General features: G+C 48.5%; 1 protein-coding gene across 7 annotated transcripts in view; it reads left to right on the top strand.

Annotated features, from left to right (window-relative positions):
• Positions 1-16328, top strand: part of WWC1 (WW and C2 domain containing 1) — a 152411-nt gene that overhangs the window by 98930 nt on the left and 37153 nt on the right. For all 7 annotated transcript variants that reach the window (XM_049109162.1, XM_035715045.2, XM_035715042.2 and 4 more), the window contains exons 7-11: positions 1031-1177; positions 2370-2443; positions 6004-6246; positions 13013-13102; positions 14093-14628. In XM_049109162.1, coding sequence (XP_048965119.1) covers positions 1031-1177; positions 2370-2443; positions 6004-6246; positions 13013-13102; positions 14093-14628 — 1090 coding nt within the window. The remainder of the gene's footprint in view (positions 1-1030; positions 1178-2369; positions 2444-6003; positions 6247-13012; positions 13103-14092; positions 14629-16328) is intronic.

Here is a 16328-nt window from a genome sequence, read left to right as displayed (position 1 = left end):
CATCAAAATGTAACATCTTCATAAGTATTGTATTGCATGTTCTCCGTCTGTGCTGAGGACCAAACAAATGATAGTCCCTGTGATTTAACGTGCCAAGCAATTGGGCCAAGCACTTTGCGTGTATCACGCCTCACTTACCTCTTATACCAGCCCGAGGTCATCCCCTTCATACAGATAATGACTGTACAGCTCAGAGTCGGTCATAGAGTCAGGATTCGAACCCGTGAACACCGTTCAGAAGCCTGTTCTTTTCATCCCTGAACACTCCACCTCTCCCCACAGGAACTACCCTGACCTCTGAGATCCTGTATTTGTTTTTCCCCTTGGCAGATTAAGAGTTGGGCTCAGAGGTGCTATAACTGATTTAGTGAAGGAAGCTTTATGCTCTATGGCAAACAAAATTATTTTGAAACTCCTGTCCAGGACAGCAACCCAATGAAAACATTCAGGCCCTAGTGCCGTGGGAACCATGTTCCTATTGTGATTGAACCAAATCCTGCTTTGTCATTTGGCAGCCTTTCCATGTAACAACTCTTATCAATAAAATGGAGAAAATCCTAGGTCATTTTTCACAGGACTGATGTCAGGATTAAGCAAGCTGATGATAAAGCCGACAGGTATTGAATATTGACTGTATGAGCACTTTACATTGGTCATCCCATTAAATCAGTATGATAGTCCTATGAGATAGGACCTATGGTTATTCCTCTTTTTTTTAGGAGGGGAAACTGAGACACAGAGAGCTTAAACAACTACCTCAGGTCACACAGCTAGTAAGTAGCAGGGCAAGGATTCCAAGTCAGGCAGGTGGCTCCAGAGCCAGAGTCCATACCATTCTCTCCCAAGTTAAAGACTCGGCATTGAGCAACTACCCACTTGCTGCTAGCTCTTTATAAGGTAAGTGGAATAACCAGAGTGAGCGTAGGTTTTTACTGAATTACGAAAGGTGGAGAGGATAGCACACAGAGGGTGACAGACCAGAGCTCCCTTCTGGGAAGTTGTGTTGCTAACCCTGCCTTCTCCTCCTTAGAGCCTCGCCATGCTGAAGGATGGCTTCCGCACAGACAGAGGGTCCCACTCTGACTTGTGGTCCAGCAGCAGCTCTCTGGAGAGTTCAGGTTACCCACTGCCAAAACAGTACCTGGACGTCAGCTCCCAGACAGACATCTCGGGAAGTGTGAGTAGTCAGTGCGTCCAGGAGGCTGCTGTAGCAGGCAGCCACCTCCTCGTCTCTCACCTGGGGAGTTGACCAGTGTCTCTCTGTTGGCCCGGCTGCTAACTCAGCCTTCTGGAGCTCCATTCTCTTGCAGACCTCTCGGCCCCAGGATGACATGGTGTGATGGTATGGAGGAAAAGCCAGCACTGACTCCATGGTCCTGAGTGTGACCTGGCCATGTGCTTGCATCTCTAGATGCTGCACACAGAGCCTGTCTAAAGGACCAGCATCTCTCTTGGGTTCCCTTCTTGTGGATTTGTAACACCATTCTGTTTTTCTTTCACTAGCTGTAAAGCAGGTGATATTTTCCTTCTGTTCCTCCCAAAACATTCCACGCAGCTTTCAGACAGCAACTCTTCAAAAGCTCAGTCTGGTCACAGTAGTGAACACTGAGACTGCCATCCAGATGTACTCTGTGAAAGTTTTAGAGCAAGACTGACCCACAGCTATCTGGCATGTTTGGAGCACTTTTGTTTTCTTAGAGCAGGTGACATTAAGCAGACCTGCCTCCTAGCCTCCGTGGCCCAGTGCTATTCCATTCTGGTTCCAATAGGTGTGTCCCCACTTACAAAGAGAAGCTATATCCATGTCTGCTTGGGTGAGCCTTGTAGCTTCTTGCCACTCTTGACAAATGGTGTCCTATGGGCTGTTCCCCTTCTTCTCCAAACCACCCATGCTTCCAGCTACAAGCCACCTGTAGGACTCCCTGCCAGTTCTAGGGCCTTCTCCTCAATCATTCCGTGTTTCAGTCCTCCCTGAGTTTTCAGCTGAGCCCCTCTGCAGCTTCCTGACGATGTCTTTCTTGTATATTGGCTGCCCCCCCCCCCCCCGTTTCCTTCTGACCAGCTGTCCTCCATACTTCTGGGGCTTGAATGGGCTCCAAGCCTTTCAGGGCTGCAAGATGATATTCTAGGCTCTCATCTTCTCTTCTAGAAGTGATAGATGTCTGAGTTTGGGGGTCTTCCCACAGCCTGCAGGCAGGAAAGCGTCTTTGCCTGACTAGCTTCCCTGCTATCACACAGCCAAGTCGGTAATTGGGGGCTATTCTTAGCTACTTCCCACGCAAGCTGTCAAGTCTCTCATGAGCTCTTGAAATCCAACTCTGCACCGGCCACAATGGCCCTATAATTCCCGACTTTGTTCTTTCCCCCAGTTTGGCACGAGCAGCAACAATCAGTTGGCAGAGAAGGTCAGATTGCGCCTTCGATATGAAGAGGCTAAGAGAAGGTAATTAGGGGCTGGGGGCGGGATGGCTTCGATGATGATAACTACCATTGCACAGTGTCTGCTCCATGCCTGGCTTTTCACACGCCTCCTTCTCTTTAATCCTCTAAGATTATGAAGATAAGTATTAGGATATTTATATTTTAACCCCCCTCTGAAGCTCAGAAAGGAAATGACTGAGTCAGGGATGCTTCACTAGGTAAAAAGTAGTACTGTGCTTTGAACCCAAATCTGTGAATCCTCGAGCCTAGTTATTTTTCCACTTACTGGGCTCAGTTTCTATAATCAGGATTTTTCAGTAGTCCTATAAGTAGCCTGGTTTGAAGAAGCACAACCGAGGTTTTAGTGATAAGCCAAAAAGCAGTTGGATACTAAACACTTCAGTGTCTCCTGCCCAACAAGGAGCAACCTGTGCTTACAAACTGTGCAGACCCCAGTGACAGTTCTGTTGTTCCATGGCTTCAGCTGGGTTCTGCCAACTGAACAAATTAAACAATAATCAAAGCTGTTATTTTTAGAGCATCTGTTATGCACCGGGTATTGTATAAAAGCATTTGTATGTGTATCATCTCATTGCATTTTAAAAACAACCTTATAGCATAGTTTGTATTATCTCCATGTTAGAGAAGAGAAAGGTAAGATCTAAGATGTTTTATGACTTTTCAAGATGTTGGAGTCAGATTTTGAACTCTGAACAGTCTGGCTCTAAGTCCATGATCTTCTTGTACATGAAGCCAGCCTTCCTGGGAAAGAACCCACAGAGTGTGATGGCGAATGAAGCCAGGCATATTGCATCCATTCCTCTTTAGGCCACATGCTGCCTGGCCCACGGACATTCTAAGCCAGGCCACATAAAGGTGTGGCAGTGCCCAGCTCTGCCTCTCTGCCAACTCTGTGTGATTAGCAGAACCTTTGCAGCAGTAACAGAAATCCTACAGGAACTAGGAGAAGTAGAAAAGGAAATCTGTTGGCTTATTGAATTCCAAATTCTGAGGATAAAGCAGGTTCAGGCACAGCTGGATCCAGAGATTCAAATCATGTTATATAGACTCAGTTTCTCCCCTTTTCTCTACCCTGCTTGCCTTTGTGTTGACAGACTTTCCTACCAAAACGTAAAGGTGACCCCCAGAAATTCTAGAGTTATATACTATCAGGTTAGCCACCCCAGCAGAAGGAGGATCTACCTTTCCCAATAGATTTAACGGGTTTTGAGTTTGATGCTCCCTGGCTTTTCCTGGTGAACCAATCATTGTTGCAGAGTTGGAGGAATTAGAATTTTCTGAAGGTCCAGGCATGGGTCATGTGCCTAACTCTGGGAGGGGGATTGAGATCAGCTTGGTGGGAACCAAGTGACTTAAGTATGGGAGGAGCGATTTCCCAGAGAAAATTTGGAGCATTGTTAACAGAAGGAGAAATTGGATACTGGTCAGATAGAAAAAACACTGTGCATTATTTCAGCTCCCCCTAGAGGCCCAGTGAAACAGCAGGACTTCTGCATTTGGACAGCCACTTGTCCCCTCGGAAGGGGACCACTCTGAACCCTGGATCTATTCCATCCTGCAATAATGCCTATCTTAGAGGATCAGTTCTGGAGAGACTCAAAGATTGAAATCTTCCCTCTGGGGTTGAGCCATTAAACTTCCCATTGCAGGGTCTTGGCTCATCTGCAGTTACCCAGCTTCAGGCCTCCCTTTTCACCCAGAGGTCATTGAAGTGTCAAGGGTAGAGCAGCCTGCTGAGTAGAAAGCAGAGGCTGCACGGCTTGAAGAAACGAGGCAGGTGGCTGTAGTGAAAAGTCTGCATGCTAAATTTTGTCATGTGTGCATTTCTGCAGAGCCAGTCTAGTGCTTTTCATCAGATTTGCCAAAAGATGGCTGGCCCAAAGGTTAAGGAGCCCTGGGAAGGCGCCTCTAGAAAGTACATCTAAGCATTAAGCATCGATCACCCCTTCAATGTACTCCTTCAAAGTGGAGCCCCTGCCAGACCTATACATATCACTCCATCCTCAATGGTGGAAGCTACAGAGTTGCCCCAGATTACTCTCTTTGTGAATGTGAAATATAAATTAACCAACTCCAAGAATCCCTCTGATGCATCTGGCTGGGAAATGAGCAAACCTAGATGTGTTTGTCTGCATGGAATTTTCAAGATACACTGTGGATATTTTGTCTCCAACAATGTTTTTATAAATAAAGGGTCGGGCCACATGTCTGCAGATAAGATCAAACTGGGAGTCAGGGGCCTGGGCTCTCAACAAGTATTGGCCATATTTATGACTTGCAGTCTTAGGTGAACCATACCTTCTGCAGACATCTGTCCAGCAGCTTTACCGCCAGATCTTATCCATGCTTTAGGGATCCGGTGGGGCAAGGATATGATAGCTGCGAGTCTTTGGGAAGGCTAAATCCTAAATCATGATTCCTTTGAGATATTTGTAGCACTCATCTTAGTTATGTTGTGAATCTTACTTTCATCCAAAGATAATTATACTTAATATCTATGTGGCACTTGACAATGTATAAAGGGCTCTTAATGGTAAGTTTTCGTTTGGTTCTCATAACCCACCTTGCAGATTGCATCATTGACCCAACCTTACAGGAGGGGATACTGTGTCTCAACGAAGTTAAGGGATAGAGCTCCCAACTCCTTCCTTTTAATAATGCCTTCAGTGTACCAGGCACTGTGCTAGAAGCTCATGATACCAAAACGATTTAAAAATGGTGCCTTCTCACCATAAGATGAGCATGGGGTGTTATACTATATGTTGGCAAACTGAATTTAAATTATTAAAAAAAAAAAAGGAATGGTGCCTCCTGTTGAGAAGGCCAGAGCCAATACTCTCTGGGTCAAGGCCTCTGACTCCATATCCACAGTTGGTGACACAGTGCTGCCACCACTCTCTGGACTGGGAATACACAGTCAGCAATTGCATTATTTGCTGTCATTGTGGTGGGCCTCTGACTGCCACTGGTTGAGCACCTGTTATGTGCCAGCTACTCTGAATACATTCTTACTCATTTTCAGAATAAGACTCAGGGAGTTCACCAAACATTAGGTACCTAGGAAGTGACCAAACCAGGGAATAAAACAGTAGCAGCAGAAACATTCATTTGAGTGCTTACTGTGTACCAAATACCATGCTTTGAGAGTTCATGGAATATGTCTAAAGCCTTCCACCACAACCCTATGACAAAGGAACGTTTGTTACTCCCTTTAGGGAGATGAAGCGACTTGCCCAAGGTCACATAGCTGGCTGTAGAAGGCTCTTGCCTGGTGATGAATCCAGCTCTCTGTTCTATCAGGCTTAGTGTCCCTCAGGGCAAGGACATTGCCCTGTTTATATCTCTTCCCCACCCCTGCAGAGCCTATTCACTGTTGGCACACGATAGGCACCACATGTGTTTGTTAGATAAAAATATGTTCCTTGAGACGACATGCTGGTCCAAAGGAGGACAGTCGCTGCCAGAGATGGCTCAGAGTACGTAACCTTGGAAATACAGCCTGTTACCCTGCTCCCGCAGTGCCACTGGGCACACCCGTCATGCTCGCCTCTCTGCCCACAGGATCGCCAACCTGAAGATCCAGCTGGCCAAACTGGACAGTGAAGCCTGGCCTGGAGTGCTGGACTCGGAAAGGGACCGGCTGATCCTCATCAATGAGAAGGAAGAGCTGCTGAAAGAGATGCGCTTCATCAGCCCCCGAAAGTGGACCCAGGGGGAGGTGGAGCAGCTGGAGATGGCCCGGAAGCGGTTGGAGAAGGACCTGCAGGCAGCTCGGGACACCCAGAGCAAGGCACTGACGGAGAGGTGGGGCTGGGCTGGAGCCAGGATGGGGCGTGGGACCCCACCCTCACTGCCAGTCTGTCCTCCAGCCCAGGCAAGGGAAGGGGCACAAGGACTCCCCTCTAAGAACACTCAGTGTAAAGATCTCGCAACTCCCCAGAGTAGCAGATTGGGGGAAATGATTGACCATCCAGAATACCAGTGCCCCAGGAGTTTACACAGGGAATCACAGTACCAAAACGTCTGCTCAGGTGCAGGTTTTCAGAAATTATCTTCTGCCTAAGGTAAGCTGCATAACCCTCTGTCATGTAGAGCAGTCATTTGCCAACTTTGCGACAGTGACTCACATGATAGAGAAGTTTCACAAAGCAGTGCATACCCTTTGAACGTGTGATAGCCCTCCAATATGCTCTCTCGCATATTGCATTTCTTTTCATGATGGTCATGACCCACTGAACTGATTTCACCTTAGGCCAAGGCATCGCAAAGTGAGATGCTTATAGGGGCCAAGCAGGCGGCACAAATGCTGGATGCCCACATGGTGGGAAACTCGGTCAGACTGGTATGCGCATACCCCCCCCCCCCCCCCCCCCCCCGCCCCCGCTTGTCTGCCTCACGTGGTGCCGACTCCCACCTCCAGCAGATGGGAATTCAGGCCTTGGGCTGCCAGGCGTCCTCATATTTCAAGAAAAGAGTTGCTTGTATTTTTAATTTTTAACCACCGGCAACTAATGCAATAACTTCAAAAAATATTGTGAAGGCTTAATCACCTCCATTCATGTGCGTGGTGTAACCCAAAAGCCATTGGCTTATGTTCTCTAGATAACAGACTATTTCCTTCAGTGTCCCACGAAGCTCCACACCCACCATTGCACAGAGCACAGCCCTGTGTTCAGAGTAGGCCCTGTAATCCTTTGATCTCATTCATTCATTCTATCCATCAGCCCATCATTTACTCATTTGAGAAACATTTTGTTGCACATATTCTCTGTACAAGGCAATTTGGAGGATTCAGAAATTAATAAGTCACAATCCCTGCTCCAGTGCCTCTTAAAATCTATCCTAGTTATTTTCGTTTTTTTTTTTTTTTTTTTTTTGGCAGCAGACTTTGAGTAAGGTCCCTGCCCTTAAGGAACTTAGAAGTGAAGGTAGTGGTGTGTGTGTGTGTGTGTGTGTGTGTGTGTGTGTGTGTATGTGTGTGTGTGTGTGGCTTGGGGCAGGGATGAGCAAGGGAATTCCTCTTTCCAGTGAAATCAGAGGCAGAAGCCCAGTTTATAAAGCAGGTGAACTTGCCTGCACCCCAGTGGAAGTAGGCCAGGCGTCCTCGGTGCCTAGGTGTTTGCTCTCTGTGTCACCTCGTGATGAGTCCTAAGACACCTTCAGGGAACCTTCTGAGCTCTACAGCACTCAACTCGCAATCATGCCCTGGCACCTGAATAAGCCCCACTTGCACATGTTGGGACGTTAGATGGGTCAAGCTGAGCAGTGTCTGCCTGGCCTCTTGTAAGCAAGCACGTCAGAGACCATTTATCCTTAACCCCCTTCTCAGAATGGCTAAGAGACCTGTTGCTTTCTTCCCTTCCACCATCCCCTGGAGGGGTGGTTGATAGACTGACCCACCACCACACAGGTGGGAGGAGGGGGAGGACAGAGCTTCAGTAATTGGTGTCTTGCCGCCCTGGAAGTACCTGCTAGAAATGGTTCAGCCCCACCTCGCTATCCGACTCTCCCTGGGGCTACACACTGTGGGGAGAAGGCCTGTCTATATACCCTTGCACCTTCAGTGTCAGTTGAAAGAATAAATGGTTAGCTGCCCTAAGCAGACCCTTCACAGACTTCTACATGAGTCTTCTGGCCTCCTTTAACAGTCCCCTGGGTCTTGCACTTGTTCCCAGACCCTATAGTAGCCATGAGGAAGCCTTTAGCCGTTCATCATGCTCATAGACCGCAACTGAAGAGAAGAGACTCGTGGCAGCCTCACTCCTTGTTTGATCAAAACAGAAACCCTTCCCACTGCTGACCTTGAGCAAGTCATTGACCAATATGGACTTTAGTTGCCTAGTAGGGAAAAAAATAATTACATTGAATACCTATATGGTCTGAAGATAGGCAGTTGCACCAGATTGTGAACTGATGCTCTTCCCTGCTCTAATACTATTGATTTCTTGAAAATAGGATTGGAGGTTCTCTTAGAGACCTGTGTTCTACATGCAAATGCTGCCCCTATGTGCCAGACCCTATAACCTACATCATCTTGTTGAAACCTTCCAGCAACCTGGAGGCCAATCCCTATTTTATAGGTCTGGAAACTGAGGCTCAGCCAATACCACCACATGGTAGAGCTGGGATTAGAACCCAGGTTGCCGGCTCCGGAGCCCATGCTTGCTTCAGGCTGCTGCCCACTCAGAAGGGCTTTTGTTATCACCTTCAATCCTGTATTTCCAAGGTCTGAATGCTGCCCCTCCCCAGAATGGCGAGTTGTCACAGCCAGGTGACCCAGAGGTCCCAGAGGTACATGACAGGGGAAGCCAGGGAGCCTGGGGGCAGGAGGAGTAGAGAGTCACAGGACGGGCAGGGACAGTGCTGAGGGCTGCAAGCATCCTGCTGAAGAGAGAGGAGAAAGCCATCCCAGTGATCCTTTTTGCCTTTTTGTCCATGTCTATGGCTGTTTGCTTCTGGTCCTGTGTCTGTGTTCATTCCCCAGACTCTATTGTTCTCTCTCTGAGTCACTTTCTCTCCCTTTATTTCTTCTGTTCCTCTCTCCTGTCTCTCTCTCGGACTGGGAATATGTTCCTCAGTCTCACACATCAGCCTCTCCACCCCTGGGGCCCTTGAGAAGGATGGGTATAGACACGTCCAGGAAGGGCACCACAGGCCCACCAGACCTCAATCACAGATCACTCACAGTTGGACATCCTAGCACCCCATGTCCAACCCCCCTTTCCATGGGCCCACCATCACTACTTGTGAGAGTTGCTGCACAGTCACATGGAGGACTGATTAGAGCTAGACTCCCTGGCCTCTCCCCAGGGACTAGTTCTCCAGGCCTGCAATTCAGCCCAAGCTCTTTCAGTCTGAGCCAGCACCCCAGGTACTGAGCTACACTTGTGGGGATTCCAGCTCCACCTTCTGGATCTTCTCTGTTCTTCCATGCTTGATGTGTTCATGGCTTCCCAGCATGTGCCAGGCATCACACACAAATGCCATATGGCCTGCCAAGCCCAGCACCTCTCTGAGGATGCCTCAGCACCTGTGTATTGCTGCAGGTGGCTACACTCCCACGCTTGGGAAGTTGAAGCCACCCAAATCCCAGTCCCCTTGGCACTGTGGTAGGGCTCCAGGGCTCCAGTGGGACCTGCATTTTTTGTAGATTCCCTGAACACATCTCTGTGACTTTCCTCCCAAAGAGCAGGAAAGTGAAGGTAGAAATGGTGAGCCCCAGCTACCTCGTGACTCTGCAACCTCACAGCCTTCTAGGGCTTTGCTCTTCTGGGGAGTGAGGAGATTCTACAGTTCCATCCATTCCTTTGAGAGTCAAGGATTTTGTGCACTACGTGCTCCATCTGCCGGCCCGCTGCCTGCCCCGCCAGCCCCAGGCGAGACTCTGAAAGAACAGTGCCAGGGATTGAACTGGCCAAGAACCACACTGAGTCCCTCACCACCTTGCTCAGTTGTCTAGAGCAAGTTCTGGTCTTCATTGCAGAACCTGTGTTAGAGGTCTGGGTGTGTTACAGGTAGAGGTTTGGCATGGTTATGTTTTTTCATGAGAATGAACTCTTTCTCCCAGGCCCTAGGCTGGATTGCTTATACTCTGGGGACAGGTCAGCTAGTCCCTCTCTAGCAAGATAGCATAAGGGGATATGAGCCCCACAGTGGAACACATCTGTCTGTGGGAGATATAACATCCAGATCTTTCAGCAGAGAGAATGAATTTTGCCTATCTCAACTGGGAAAAAATCATCCATGCAGCAAATACTGAGCCACAGCCATGTGGTAAACACCGTGCAAGGTGCTAGAAAAGCAGACAATGCAGCGGCTTGGAAACCTTAGTGTGCCTAAAAATCACCTGTGTACCCTAATAGAGGCGCAGATGCATGGGCCCTGCCCCAGACTCTCTGATTCACTTTATCAAAGATGGACCCAAGAATGAGCATTTAGGAAGTGCTCCTCCCTTTCTGATGTAGGAGGTCTGCAGACCACACACAGAGAACCAAAAATGTAGTGGCTTCCTGAGGGCAACCCACGTCATGAGTTTGTAAGGGCATAGCCTTGCTTGATGGAACCCCTTCCCTGTCAGATCCTGGGACCTTAAGGTGGGCACTCCAGTGGTTAGAGGGAGCCACCCAGGCTGCCCTCCATATGGGATTTCAGGAGAGGCTGGGGCTAAGGGTTGGGCCTATATCCAGCAGTTTCTTCTAAATATAAGGATTTTGCTTCCAGAGTCATTACTGAAATGGGCTTTAGTATCAGCTATCAGACATGCCTCCATGCAGATCTTTGTGCCCATGTTCCAGAACATTCCACCACACTCACCTGCTTTCTTCTCTGGTCCCATTCTCTCAGGCTCCTTTGCCTACTATTGCCAGTTTATTCAACCTGGGAGTGCTGTATATACTCAGAGCTTAGTCCTGGGCCTTCCCTTTCCTCCCCTACTATATTTTACCCTAGAGTAGTGCATTCTTGTGTTAGGGCTGCCAAGCGAAAATACCACAAAATGGGTGACTTCCATAGCAGAAGTGTATTATCTCACAGTTCTGGAAGCTGATGTCCAAGACCAAGGTGTTGGCAGGATTGTTTCTTTGGAATTTTCTCTCCTTAGCTTGAAGATGGCCATCCACACATGAACGTCTGCTATGACTTCACTTGGTCTGCTCTGTGTGCATGTCTGTGTCTTAATCTCTTCTTATAAGAATGTTGGCTTAGAGCTTATCTGCATGACTTCATTTTACCTTGATTCTTTAAAGGCCTTTTCTCCAAATACAGTCACATTTTGAGGCACTGGGTTACCAAAACTTCAGCATATGAATTTTGGGGTAGAGGGACACAGTCTAACTCATAGCATATGGTCCTCTCTTTCATGTGGTGATCTGTGTGATAGGGATCCCCCACCTTTACAACCGCCACCTGCTCAACATTTATGCCCACACATCCATAAGAGAACTCTTCTCTTCTCCTGGGCTGTTCTGCCCCTCACCTTTCCATCTCTATAGAAGCCATCTCAGATCTGTTTGGTTGCTAGTAGCAGGTACCTCCCAGTCTTTCTCCTAAATCCTTCAGCCTTGACCTTCATCCAGCCTATGACCTTTCTTTTTTTTTTTTTTTTTAACATTTTTATTTATTTATGATAGTCAGAGAGAGAGAGAGAGGCAGAGACACAGGTAGAGGGAGAAGCAGGCTCCATGCACCGGGAGCCCGACGTGGGATTCGATCCCGGGTCTCCAGGATCGCGCCCTGGGCCAAAGGCAGGCGCTAAACCGCTGCGCCACCCAGGGATCCCGCCTATGACCTTTCTTGGTCTCCTCCAGATGGCCCACACCATCTCAATAAATATTGTAACCACCCCAACTCTTGTCCCTGCCTCCTGTCCACAACCTTCTGCCCATTCTCCTAACAGCAGCCATGGTGACCTTAAAATGAAAGAGGTCCCTGCTGCGATTCCCTCTTGGAATGTTCTTTCACCTGTACTTTTCCTGGCCAACTCCTATCCATCCTTCATATCAGCTTAAATGTCTCTGCTAGTCAGGGGAGGCCACCTACTGCAAGAAACAACCTCCCAAATCTCCATGGCTTAACACAGTAGGTTTATTTCTTGCCTACATGGTGTGCAGTCAAGTTTGCCTGGCTGTGTTTGGTCATTTGGGGACCCAGGCTCTTCCCATCTGTGGCACCTCCACTTTTAGAGCCTTCCAGGGAGCAGTGGGGAAGATCCACTTCAGCCTGATATGCCTTCTTCGCTCACATCCTACTGGCCAGAACCCTGTCCCAGATGCCCAGCTGCAAGGGAAGCTGTGAAGGGGTCCAGCAGTGGACTCAGCTGAAGAGACAGTAGATCTAGGGGAGCACCAACAGGGTCAGCCACAAAGTCACTTGCTCAAGGAGACCCACCTGCCAGTCTAAATTGGGTCTTTCCTACATTCTTTCCTACCATTCTCTACTTTTTCCCCATAAACTTTGACACACGCTGTGTTAGATATTAGATATTTGACTACTTTCTTCATATTTGTCCTCTCCCACTCTCCCCAGCAGAATGTAAGCTCTGTAAGAGCAGAAACTAGTTCTGTTTTGTTCACATCTTTATCCCCAGGGGCCAACAATAGGTTCTGGTATGAGGTAGGCACTCAGCAAATATTGGTGGATGGGTAGCGGCCATGGATGGGAAGGAAGGATGGAGAGGGAGGGAGGGATGATTGAGTAGAATTCTAATTCTGACACTAATTCCTTAGCTTTAAGTAAATTATTTAACTCTAAAAGCTTCAATTTCCTTGTATATAAAGTGGTAAAACCATTTTTGCTGTGCATGGTTACTGTGCAAATGAATTAAAACAGTGTTATGCGTTTCTTAGCATGGCACCTGATATATAGTAGGTGATGAATACAGCAGTTACTATAGGATCCTATTTGGAGGCCATATCTCCCCAAATACTGCAGTAAAACACTTCTGGAAAATTTCTGCATGTGTGACTGTGGGTGTGTGTATACTTGTCCACAAGTACCTGCCTGCAATTCCCCATTCAAGTAGACAGAGGCTGATCTCCTTGGGTTTCCCCATTCATGCTCTTTGTCCCTTCAGGTTAAAATTAAACAGTAAGAGGAACCAGCTGGTGAGAGAACTGGAGGAAGCCACCCGACAAGTAGCAGCTCTACATTCTCAGCTGAAAAGGTGAGTGGTGGGCCATGAGTGTGGCCTTGGGGATGGCCAAATGCCAGCATCCCCAGGTAGCCCAGACTCTGCCCTTCCTTCATCCTCCACAGCTTGAATGTGGACATTTAGAAGCCCAGCAGGCAGCTGGGGAGGCTGGTGGCCTTGGACCGGGCCGGGCTTGGCCAGGGGCAGGGTTCTTCACTTCTCTGGACTGTGGCATTCAGTCCTGATAGCCCTGAGGAAAAGTTCCCCATCAGAGGCCGATGTGTCTCACTGAAGTCTCGAATACCTGCCCATTTGCTTTCCCGACACAGAGACAGCAGGCCACAGCCTGGGCCTTGGTGGGCTGCAGCACAGAACTAGGATTTAATAACATTTTGTCCGGTCAGAGATTTGCAATGTTTGCCTTCTATTTGCAATAAGCAATAGGATATAAAGTCGCACTTAGAATATAAAGTTTCCTTTTAAGATGAATGTATTAGGGGCACATGGGTGGCTCAGTCGGTTAGGCGTCTGCTTTCTGCTCAGATCATGATTCCGGGATCCTGAGACCAACCCTGCCTCAAGCTTCCTGCTCAGAGAGGAACCTGCATCTCTCTCTCTCTCTCTCTCTGATGAATGGATAAGATCTCTTAAAAAAAAAAAAGATGAATTATTGAAGAGTAAAGAATGAGTGTATTTGAAGGAAAATGTCAAGAAATAAGGCTGGATTCACACAGGGAAAAGTAGTGTGAAACTGGACTCGGCCCAGTGGAGGTTTGGCAAACAGAGGAAAAAGTGGAGTTTCAAGGCAGAGGACTTGGGTTTGAATCCCAGCTCTGCCACTCTCTGATTATGTGGCCTTCTCAGGGTATCGTTTTTAGTGAAATGGGGTGCATGGTCCCCCCTGGAGACTGTCAAGAGGGCCCAACAAAATGAAGTGTTCTAAGCGGCCGTCGTGGAAGGTGGTTCTGGGTGGCCCACTGCGCTCTGAGTGTTCTCACCCAATGTTCTCTCCCTGCCCCCCAGCCTCTCAAGCAGCATGCAGTCTCTGTCCTCAGGCAGCAGCCCTGGGTCCCTTACGTCCAGCCGAGGCTCCCTGGCTGCCTCCAGCCTGGACTCCTCCACCTCAGCCAGCTTCACTGACCTCTACTACGACCCCTTCGAGCAGCTGGACTCGGAACTGCAGAGCAAGGTGGAGTTTCTGCTCTTGGAGGGGGCCACGGGCTTCCGGCCCTCGGGCTGCATCACCACCATCCATGAGGATGAGGTGGCCAAGACCCAGAAGGTGGAGGGGGGCGGCCGCCTACAGGCCCTGCGCTCCCTATCTGGCACCCCGAAGTCCATGACCTCCCTGTCGCCCCGCTCCTCCCTCTCCTCTCCATCCCCACCCTGCTCCCCTCTCATTGCCGACCCCCTCCTGGCTGGAGACGCTTTCCTGAGCCCTCTGGAGTATGAAGACCCGGAGCTGAGTGCCACTCTTTGTGAACTGAGCCTTGGCAGCAGCACCCAAGAAAAATACCAACTGGACGAACCAGGAACAGAAGGCAAACAGTTGGGCCAAGGTAGAGAGCATCACATGGGGAAAGGGGGACCACGAGGATTGAGGAGGGTTAGAGCTGCACTCAGGCCTGAGCACAGACCCCAATGGTGATTATGGTCATCCACTGACTGCTTTCTGTGTGCCTGGCCTCTACGTGTATACCAATTCATTTAGTCATTCAGTAGGCATTTTTAATGTGCCTACTGTGTTCTAGGTCTTGGGCTTAGGTGTTATCTATGGTGGATTCCTTCACTCAACAGATACTAAGTATCTGTTAAAACTAAATGCCAGGTATTGTGCTAATGGATACACATGGATTCCTTCATTTGTTCATTCAACAGATAGACCATATGCCAGGCACAGGGATTAGTCACAAGGATACAGTGTTGAGGACGGGCAAGCTCAGGGTACCTGTTCCCATGAAGCTCACATGCAAATGAAGGCACAGACAGTAACTGTACAGTCAGACCAATAAAAGCCCTAGAAGGAAATTAAGATGGGATATGATGGGGCCATTCAGGTTGGGGTGGCGCTGCCAGTTCAGAGCGAGTTGTGAAAGAAGATGATATTTGAGGTCCTTGAATAGTGAGAAGGAACTAGCCTTAGGAAAAGCAAGAGCGAAATCTGTGAGGCCAGAGTTTAGAGGTCCCCACCAAACCAGTGAACCAGGCAGAGTCCAAGTCATTTAAGGCCTAACAGGCCATGGTAAGGAGTTTGGATTTTATCCTAATAGCAGCAGGGACCCATATGGCCATTTGGAGCAAGGGAATGATATGGTCTGGCTCCCATTCTGCATGGGGTCAGAAGGAACATCTTGGTGTGGATTGAGATGCAGTTTGAAATCTTCAAAACAGAAGATGCTGGTGGTGACAGCTAAGATTTATCAGGAGAGAAATTCTTCATTTTTAGCAGCAACCACGTATTAGATAATAATAGTTAATGTTCATTGGGGTATATTATGTGGTGGGCAGTGTGCTTTATAAAGTGAAGTAGATCACTTCTATTACGCCCATTTCACAGATGAGGAAACAGATTCAGCAAGATGGTATTGCTAACTCTAGGTTTCCCAGCCAGCAAGTGGAGAAAGAAGAGATTGGAACCTGGGTTTTTCTGACCCAGCACCCAACCTCTTCATCATCATACTCCTCTCAGGACGTGAGGCAGCTCTGTGTGTCTGTTCTGGAGATACTCTGGGGCTCCCAGGCCCAACATGCCTATCTGGTATGAAGGCCAAAATGGGACAGAGTGCCCAGGAAGCTCACCTGGGGCTACCAGGCTTTCCTGGCTATGATTTTTTTGAATGTAGGTATACGAGATACAGTTACTGTTATGTATTGACTCATTTAAGCCTCATAACAGCTCTATGAAATGGGTGCTACTTCTATCCTCATTTACAGACAAAAGAAGTGAGGCCCAATAGGGTCAGTGTCACAGCTAGGAAGTGGTAGACTCAGGATTGGCACCAGGACCACCTGTCCAAATCCCACACTAAGACATGTGCCAGCTGTGTATGCACAGGGCTCATGCTCCTGGCTCCTCATGAGGCCAGGAGGGAAAAGCTGAACCCATCTCAGCCTTAAGGCTCCAGAAATAGGCAGGAGGGCTGCTGCTATGACCAGAATTATCCATTCGTGTCCAAGGGCCAGTGGGAGCAATGTGGGGGGAAGACGAGATTTCCTGGTTAATTAAAGGCTCTGCTGGGTGAGTGCCAGCCATTTCCTT

The sequence above is a fragment of the Canis lupus genome, chromosome 4 (assembly GCF_003254725.2).
Source record: "Canis lupus dingo isolate Sandy chromosome 4, ASM325472v2, whole genome shotgun sequence".
Lineage (NCBI taxonomy): Eukaryota > Metazoa > Chordata > Mammalia > Carnivora > Canidae > Canis > Canis lupus.
The sequence above is the reverse complement of the archived record's forward strand: the minus strand, read 5'-3'. Positions and strand labels throughout refer to the sequence as shown.